The sequence below is a fragment of the Nerophis ophidion genome, linkage group LG27 (genome assembly GCF_033978795.1).
Source record: "Nerophis ophidion isolate RoL-2023_Sa linkage group LG27, RoL_Noph_v1.0, whole genome shotgun sequence".
Classification (NCBI taxonomy): domain Eukaryota; kingdom Metazoa; phylum Chordata; class Actinopteri; order Syngnathiformes; family Syngnathidae; genus Nerophis; species Nerophis ophidion.
This window is the reverse complement of record NC_084637.1, coordinates 36,134,663-36,145,152: the sequence shown is the minus strand read 5'-3', so window position 1 is coordinate 36,145,152 and position 10,490 is coordinate 36,134,663. Positions and strand designations below refer to the sequence as shown.

Below are 10,490 nucleotides of genomic sequence, written 5' to 3'. Positions count from 1 at the left end.
AAAAAAAATCTAGTATGAACCAAGTGGTCTTAATATCCAAATATGCATGCATTTTATGCACTGTTATGTCCTTGGTGAATTTTTGAATGGCAATTTTGATGAGCGCAGCAGTGCACTTATTCTGACTACTACCGGAAATAGATTGTTTCTTCCAAGATACAGACTTGTCGAAGGGAAATGACGTCACGCAACATTGGCGTCATGGCGGCTCTGCAAACCAAAAGTGCGACTTTTCTATTTCCTTGCATTTTCTGTTTTGTTCCACTCCTCTGAATGCACACATTTCAAGGTATGTTTTCACTTCATTGTACTATCCTTCACACAGGACGCTACTCGAACCGCGTCATTGGAATCAAATGCTACATGTCAACATTGTTACTTTCCTATATGCTTTGACTGATTGAAACTTGTATTAGTAGATTGCACAGTACAGTACATATTACAGTACATATTCCCTACAATTGCACAGTACAGTACATATTACAGTACATATTCCCTACAATTGCACAGTACAGTACATATTACAGTACATATTCCCTACAATTGCACAGTACAGTACATATTACAGTACATATTCCCTACAATTGCACAGTACAGTACATATTACAGTACATATTCCCTACAATTGCACAGTACAGTACATATTACAGTACATATTCCCTACAATTGCACAGTACAGTACATATTACAGAACATATTCCCTACAATTCGCCACTAAATGGTAACACCCCAATAAGTTTTTCAACTTGTTTAAGTCGGGGTCCACCTTCATCAATTCATTAAGTGCAAGTTCGTGTTTCTTCTAATGTTTTTGCAACTACTTGCACCTTTTGTAACTAGAGACGGTGTACTGTTTATCCATGACACAACTACTGTAACCAGAGACAGTGTACTATTTATCCATGACACAACTACTGAAACTAGAGACAACTACTGTAACTAGAAACAGTGTACTATTTATCCATGACACAACTACTGTAACTAGAGACGGTGTACTAATTATCCATGACACAACTACTGAAAATAGAGACGGTGTACTAATTATCCATGACACAACTACTGAAAATAGAGACGGTGTACTAATTATCCATGACACAACTACTGTAACCAGAGACGGTGTACTATTTATCCATGACACAACTACTGTAACCAGAGACAGTGTACTATTTATCCATGACACAACTACTGAAACTAGAGACAACTACTGTAACTAGAGACGGTGTACTAATTATCCATGACACAACTACTGAAACTAGAGACGGTGTACTAATTATCCATGACACAACTACTGAAACTAGAGACGGTGTACTAATTATCCATGACACAACTACTGAAAATAGAGACGGTGTACTAATTATCCATGACACAACTACTGTAACCAGAGACGGTGTACTATTTATCCATGACACAACTACTGTAACCAGAGACAGTGTACTATTTATCCATGACACAACTACTGAAACTAGAGACAACTACTGTAACTAGAGACGGTGTACTAATTATCCATGACACAACTACTGAAACTAGAGACGGTGTACTAATTATCCATGACACAACTACTGTAACCAGAGACGGTGTACTATTTATCCATGACACAACTACTGTAACCAGAGACAGTGTACTATTTATCCATGACACAACTACTGAAACTAGAGACAACTACTGTAACTAGAGACGGTGTACTAATTATCCATGACACAACTACTGAAACTAGAGACGGTGTACTAATTATCCATGACACAACTACTGTAACCAGAGACGGTGTACTATTTATCCATGACACAACTACTGTAACCAGAGACGGTGTACTATTTATCCATGACACAACTACTGAAACTAGAGACAACTACTGTAACCAGAGACGGTGTACTATTTATCCATGACACAACTACTGTAACCAGAGACGGTATACTATTTATCCATGACACAACTACTGTAACTAGAGACGGTGTACTAATTATCCATGACACAACTACTGAAACTAGAGACGGTGTACTATTTATCCATGACACAACTACTGAAACTAGAGACAACTACTGTAACTAGAGACAGTGTACTATTTATCCATGACACAACTACTGTAACCAGAGACAGTGTACTATTTATCCATGACACAACTACTGAAACTAGAGACAACTACTGTAACTAGAGACGGTGTACTAATTATCCATGACACAACTACTGAAACTAGAGACGGTGTACTAATTATCCATGACACAACTACTGTAACCAGAGACGGTGTACTATTTATCCATGACACAACTACTGTAACTAGAGACGGTGTACTAATTATCCATGACACAACTACTGAAACTAGAGACGGTGTACTAATTATCCATGACACAACTACTGAAAATAGAGACGGTGTACTAAATATCCATGACACAACTACTGTAACCAGAGACGGTGTACTATTTATCCATGACACAACTACTGTAACCAGAGACAGTGTACTATTTATCCATGACACAACTACTGAAACTAGAGACAACTACTGTAACTAGAGACGGTGTACTAATTATCCATGACACAACTACTGAAACTAGAGACGGTGTACTAATTATCCATGACACAACTACTGTAACCAGAGACGGTGTACTATTTATCCATGACACAACTACTGTAACCAGAGACAGTGTACTATTTATCCATGACACAACTACTGAAACTAGAGACAACTACTGTAACTAGAGACGGTGTACTAATTATCCATGACACAACTACTGAAACTAGAGACGGTGTACTAATTATCCATGACACAACTACTGTAACCAGAGACGGTGTACTATTTATCCATGACACAACTACTGTAACCAGAGACGGTGTACTATTTATCCATGACACAACTACTGAAACTAGAGACAACTACTGTAACCAGAGACGGTGTACTATTTATCCATGACACAACTACTGTAACCAGAGACGGTATACTATTTATCCATGACACAACTACTGAAACTAGAGACAACTACTGTAACCAGAGACGGTGTACTATTTATCCATGACACAACTACTGTAACCAGAGACGGTATACTATCTATCCATGACACAACTACTGTAACCAGAGACAGTGTACTATTTATCCATGACACAACTACTGAAACTAGAGACAACTACTGTAACCAGAGACGGTGTACTATTTATCCATGACACAACTACTGTAACCAGAGACGGTATACTATTTATCCATGACACAACTACTGAAACTAGAGACAACTACTGTAACCAGAGACGGTGTACTATTTATCCATGACACAACTACTGTAACCAGAGACGGTATACTATTTATCCATGACACAACTACTGTAACTAGAGACGGTGTACTAATTATCCATGACACAACTACTGAAACTAGAGACGGTGTACTAATTATCCATGACACAACTACTGAAACTAGAGACGGTGTACTAATTATCCATGACACAACTACTGTAACCAGAGACGGTGTACTATTTATCCATGACACAACTACTGTAACCAGAGACAGTGTACTATTTATCCATGACACAACTACTGAAACTAGAGACAACTACTGTAACTAGAGACGGTGTACTAATTATCCATGACACAACTACTGAAACTAGAGACGGTGTACTAATTATCCATGACACAACTACTGTAACCAGAGACGGTGTACTATTTATCCATGACACAACTACTGTAACCAGAGACGGTGTACTATTTATCCATGACACAACTACTGAAACTAGAGACAACTACTGTAACCAGAGACGGTGTACTATTTATCCATGACACAACTACTGTAACCAGAGACGGTATACTATTTATCCATGACACAACTACTGAAACTAGAGACAACTACTGTAACCAGAGACGGTGTACTATTTATCCATGACACAACTACTGTAACCAGAAACGGTATACTATTTATCCATGACACAACTACTGTAACCAGAGACAGTGTACTATTTATCCATGACACAACTACTGAAACTAGAGACAACTACTGTAACCAGAGACGGTGTACTATTTATCCATGACACAACTACTGTAACCAGAGACGGTATACTATTTATCCATGACACAACTACTGTAACCAGAGACGGTGTACTATTTTTCCATGACACAACTACTGTAACCAGAGACGGTGTACTATTTATCCATGACACAACTACTGAAACTAGAGACAACTACTGTAACCAGAGACGGTGTACTATTTATCCATGACACAACTACTGTAACCAGAGACGGTGTACTATTTATCCATGACACAACTACTGTAACCAGAGACGGTGTACTATTTATCCATGACACAACTACTGTAACCAGAGACGGTGTACTAATTATCCATGACACAACTACTGAAACTAGAGACAACTACTGTAACCAGAGACGGTGTACTATTTATCCATGACACAACTACTGAAACTAGAGACAACTACTGTAACTAGAGACAGTGTACTATTTATCCATGACACAACTACTGTAACCAGAGACAGTGTACTATTTATCCATGACACAACTACTGAAACTAGAGACAACTACTGTAACTAGAGACAGTGTACTAATTATCCATGACACAACTACTGAAACTAGAGACGGTGTACTAATTATCCATGACACAACTACTGTAACCAGAGACGGTGTACTATTTATCCATGACACAACTACTGTAACTAGAGACGGTGTACTAATTATCCATGACACAACTACTGAAACTAGAGACGGTGTACTAATTATCCATGACACAACTACTGAAAATAGAGACGGTGTACTAAATATCCATGACACAACTACTGTAACCAGAGACGGTGTACTATTTATCCATGACACAACTACTGTAACCAGAGACAGTGTACTATTTATCCATGACACAACTACTGAAACTAGAGACAACTACTGTAACTAGAGACGGTGTACTAATTATCCATGACACAACTACTGAAACTAGAGACGGTGTACTAATTATCCATGACACAACTACTGAAACTAGAGACGGTGTACTAATTATCCATGACACAACTACTGTAACCAGAGACGGTGTACTATTTATCCATGACACAACTACTGTAACCAGAGACAGTGTACTATTTATCCATGACACAACTACTGAAACTAGAGACAACTACTGTAACTAGAGACGGTGTACTAATTATCCATGACACAACTACTGAAACTAGAGACGGTGTACTAATTATCCATGACACAACTACTGTAACCAGAGACGGTGTACTATTTATCCATGACACAACTACTGTAACCAGAGACGGTGTACTATTTATCCATGACACAACTACTGTAACCAGAGACAGTGTACTATTTATCCATGACACAACTACTGAAACTAGAGACAACTACTGTAACCAGAGACGGTGTACTATTTATCCATGACACAACTACTGTAACCAAAGACGGTATACTATTTATCCATGACACAACTACTGTAACCAGAGACGGTGTACTATTTATCCATGACACAACTACTGTAACCAGAGACAGTGTACTATTTATCCATGACACAACTACTGTAACCAGAGACGGTGTACTATTTATCCATGACACAACTACTGTAACCAGAGACGGTATACTATTTATCCATGACACAACTACTGTAACCAGAGACGGTGTACTATTTATCCAAGTTGTGACTCATCATGATCAGCAAAGTGTTTTGCAGCCCCCCAACAAGAAGCGATGCCTCAGATTGGCGATCCGAAGATGGCGTTCGCCCACCTGCGCCCAGCGTGTGTCCTGCTGAGCCGCCAGCCCACGCTGCACAACGTGGAGACCTTGAGCGGGCAGCTGAGAGAGGTGGAACACGCCACCTTGCAACAGCTCCAAGACTACGTCCTCTTCCCGCTGCGCCTGGTGCTGAAGGGCGGAGGCGGGGCCAAGAAGGAGAAGGTGGTGCAAGCTGTGGTGGAGGCCATGACCCAGGTGCTGGAGAAGACTTGTGTCCAGAGCTGGGAGACACTGCGCCAGCTTTTCTCGGAGCTTTGTCTCTGCCTGTGTTCTCCGTGCGACCCCGGGAAGCCTGCAGATACGTCGGAGGAGCTGAAGCTGGCCGTGCTGCGATGCCTGGACGCTCTGCTCCACGCCGCCTACGGCGACATCGTCTTCAAACTCTTCCAGGCGGCCATGCTGCCCGGCTTGGGGGCCGCCGTGTCACTGCTGCTGGCGCTGGCTGAGAAGGACGCCTGCCGAGATGTCCGGGCGGCGGCCTTGAAGAGTCTCCAGGCGCTGACCATGCAGTGCGACTGCAGTCAGGATCACGTAGTGCCTTGCTCTGAGGAGAGGGAAGAGTTGGGTGCCAGCTTTGCCTCCTTCTTACCTGGAATCGCTAGCAGCGTCGCCAGGGTGGTCGCAGGAGACGTGAGGCAAGGCCATGCCGTGACCGTGAGGGCCATCAAGGTATTCATGCATTGGTGCTCCACACGGCAATACATGTTCTGAGCTTTTCTTACTGTCACTCACACAAGGCGAGCTTGCATGCTGGTTTGAAAATATCACAGATCAATGGAGTCAAGTAAATATCACTCACCAAGCAATTGTCCAGAAACTTGGGGGGAAAAAACAAAAACATATACGTACATGTATAGATATATACAGTATGTACATGTATTTGTATGTGTATATTTATTTATATACAGTATGTATGGATATGTGTATAAACATGTGTCTATATATTTATATATATATATATATATATAACACTATAAATATATATATGTATGTATGTACTGTACATATATATATACACACACGCACACACACACATATATATATATATACAGTATATATATATATATATATATTTATATATATATATATAGGTCCCATAGTAAATTTTTGGGGTCCCACGTTTTTCTAAGCATTTTAAAAACAAATGATGAATGTATGCATTATCCTGTTTTATCTCACATTCTATATTGTGTTTTAGAAAAAGGTTGTCATAAACATTACTTCATTCATTAACAAAAATAATACAAATGAAAACACATTTTTATGCATTTAATTTAAATTTTCCTGAGGGAACTCTCCTGAAGTAATCAATAAAGAACTATCCATACATCTATGTATTCAGTTAGAAACATTTATTCATTTTCTTCTTTCCTTCATGAATCTAAACTTTACCGCTACCGCTACTTTTTTCTATATTTGTATTTAAAAAGTTGTAGGTGTATTTATTTCGGTATAAAAGTGTAAAAGTTTTTTTGCTTGGGTCATAAAATGATGATCATCATCCACATGATCATGTCAAATAATGCCAAGAAAGTTAGAATTTGGCAAATTAGTTTCAATGTCATTGAATAGAGTGGCACTCTGGCTTGGTGTCGGCCATAAACTGTGTGTTCCCCTTTAAGAATGGCAGAATGTGGGGTGTGCAAGTGGGGGGGCAAGTCAAGAGAGGGAGTGCTGACATGTCCAGGAGTGTTACTGGCATGGTGGATGTCCTTTGTGGAATACATAAAGAGTTATAACAAATTGTCATTCCCACCAAAGAGCAGAACTGTAGGGAGCCACTGCCTGGTAAAGTGCAGGGCGTTACCAACGACGATGGCGGGAAGGAAGGTCTCCCCTGTCTAGTGGAGGGCGTTACCCCCGACAATAAAGGGAAGGTCTCCCCTGTCTAGTGGAGGGCGTTACCCCCGACAATAAAGGGAAGGTGTTCCCTGTCAAGTGGAGGGCGTTACCCCCGACAATAAAGGGAAGGTGTTCCCTGTCTAGTGGAGGGCGTTACCCCCTACGATGGAGGGAAGGTGTTCCCTGTCTAGTGGAGGGCGTTACCCCCGACAATAAAGGGAAGGTGTTCCCTGTCTAGTGGAGGGCGTTACCCCCGACAATAAAGGGAAGGTCTCCCCTGTCTAGTGGAGGGCGTTACCCCCGACAATAAAGGGAAGGTGTTCCCTGTCAAGTGGAGGGCGTTACCCCCGACAATAAAGGGAAGGTGTTCCCTGTCAAGTGGAGGCTGTAACCCCCGACAATAAAGGGAAGGTGTTCCCTGTCAAGTGGAGGGTGTTACCCCCTACGATGGAGGGAAGGTTTCCCCTGTCAAGTGGAGGCTGTTACCCCCGACAATGAAGGGAAGGTCTCCCCTGTCAAGTGGAGGGTGTTACCCCCGAGAATGAAGGGAAGGTCTGCCCTGTCAAGTGGAGGGTGTTACCCCCGACAATGAAGGGAAGGTCTGCCCTGTCAAGTGGAGGGTGTTACCCCCGACAATGAAGGGAAGGTCACCCCTGTCAAGTGGAGGGTGTTACCCCCTACGATGGAGGGAAGGTTTCCCCTGTCAAGTGGAGGGTGTTACCCCCTACGATGGAGGGAAGGTTTCCCCTGTCAAGTGGAGGGTGTTACCCCTGACAATGAAGGGAAGGTCTCCCCGACAATGGAGGGATGGTCTCCCCTTTGTAGTGGTGTGTGTCCAACGATTGAGGGAAGCTCTTCCCTGTCAAGTGGAGGGTGTTACCCCCGACAATAAAGGGAAGGTGTTCCCTGTCAAGTGGAGGCTGTAACCCCCGACAATAAAGGGAAGGTGTTCCCTGTCAAGTGGAGGGTGTTACCCCCGACAATAAAGGGAAGGTGTTCCCTGTCAAGTGGAGGCTGTAACCCCCGACAATAAAGGGAAGGTGTTCCCTGTCAAGTGGAGGCTGTAACCCCCGACAATAAAGGGAAGGTGTTCCCTGTCAAGTGGAGGGCGTTACCCCCGACAATAAAGGGAAGGTGTTCCCTGTCAAGTGGAGGCTGTAACCCCCGACAATAAAGGGAAGGTGTTCCCTGTCAAGTGGAGGGTGTTACCCCCTACGATGGAGGGAAGGTTTCCCCTGTCAAGTGGAGGCTGTTACCCCCGACAATGAAGGGAAGGTCTCCCCTGTCAAGTGGAGGGTGTTACCCCCGAGAATGAAGGGAAGGTCTGCCCTGTCAAGTGGAGGGTGTTACCCCCGACAATGAAGGGAAGGTCTCCCCTGTCAAGTGGAGGGTGTTACCCCCCAGAATGAAGGGAAGGTCTGCCCTGTCAAGTGGAGGGTGTTACCCCCGACAATGAAGGGAAGGTCACCCCTGTCAAGTGGAGGGTGTTACCCCCTACGATGGAGGGAAGGTTTCCCCTGTCAAGTGGAGGGTGTTACCCCCTACGATGGAGGGAAGGTTTCCCCTGTCAAGTGGAGGGTGTTACCCCTGACAATGAAGGGAAGGTCTCCCCGACAATGGAGGGATGGTCTCCCCTTTGTAGTGGTGTGTGTCCAACGATTGAGGGAAGCTCTTCCCTGTCAAGTGGAGGGTGTTACCCCCTACGATGGAGGGAAGGTTTCCCCTGTCAAGTGGAGGGTGTTACCCCCTACGATGGAGGGAAGGTTTCCCCTGTCAAGTGGAGGGTGTTACCCCTGACAATGAAGGGAAGGTCTCCCCGACAATGGAGGGATGGTCTCCCCTTTGTAGTGGTGTGTGTCCAACGATTGAGGGAAGCTCTTCCCTGTCAAGTGGAGGGTGTTACCCCCTACGATGGAGGGAAGGTTTCCCCTGTCAAGTGGAGGGTGTTACCCCCTACGATGGAGGGAAGGTTTCCCCTGTCAAGTGGAGGGTGTTACCCCCTACGATGGAGGGAAGGTTTCCCCTGTCAAGTGGAGGGTGTTACCCCTGACAAAAAACGGAAGGTCTCCCCGACAATGGAGGGGTGGTCTCCCCTTTCTAGTGGTGTGTTCCCCCCAACGATTGAGGGAAGGTCTCCCCTGTCAAGTGGAGGGCATAACCCCTGATGAAGGAGCAGGGTTTCCCACACATTCATTTATTTGTGGCTGCCCGCCACAAAAGAATTACGGCCGCCACAAATAATTAAAAAACTAAATAATAATAAAACTATTTTTAATTTTATTTATTTATTTTCTGGCTTTTGATTTTCCGCCGCCGCTGACCAAGAAGAACGCGGAGTTGGAATATAATTAGAACACTTTATGTACATATTTATATACATATTTATATAATATTTACATATTCATATAATATGTAACTACAAGCTCCATTCACAGACAGAGTCCCATTGCTTTTATGAGCGGTCGAGCGTGTCAAAAGCCCCCCAAAAAAAGAATAATAATATATTTATTTATTTTTTATTTTTATTTGTGGCGGCCGTAATTCTTTTGTGGCGGGCCGCCACAAAAGAATGAATGTGTGGGAAACCCTGGGTCCTGCTATGAGATAGCTACTTGTCCAGGGTGCACCCCACCTACCGCCTGAATGCTGTTGAGATGGATGGATGGTTATTGGTATTACTTCAGCGTGAGGTGATGGACACTGTCTAGGACTGTCTATATATACTGAAGACAATGTTTGCCAATCAAGGTTTGGTCTAGGACTGTCTATATATACTGAAGACAATGTTTTCCAATCAAGGTTTGGTCTAGGACTGTCTATATATACTGAAGACAATGTTTTCCAATCAAGGTTTGGTCTAGGACTGTCTATATATACTGAAGACACTGTTTGCCAATCAAGGTTTGGTCTAGGACTGTCTATATGCACTAAAGACAATGTTTGCC

At 43.2% G+C, this 10,490-nt stretch overlaps 1 protein-coding gene across 4 annotated transcripts in view; it reads left to right on the top strand.

The window, feature by feature from the left end:
- Positions 1-137: 137 nt before the first annotated feature.
- Positions 138-10,490, top strand: part of tti1 (TELO2 interacting protein 1) — a 59,165-nt gene continuing 48,812 nt past the window's right edge. Inside the window, exons 1-2 of one of the 4 annotated variants that reach the window (XM_061889280.1) lie at positions 138-289; positions 5,639-6,372. In XM_061889280.1, coding sequence (XP_061745264.1) covers positions 274-289; positions 5,639-6,372 — 750 coding nt within the window. In that variant the 5' untranslated portion in view covers positions 138-273. Of the gene's footprint in view, positions 290-5,623; positions 6,373-10,490 lie in introns of all 4 variants that reach the window. The other 3 variants (XM_061889279.1, XM_061889281.1, XM_061889282.1) reach the window with 3 other exon arrangements.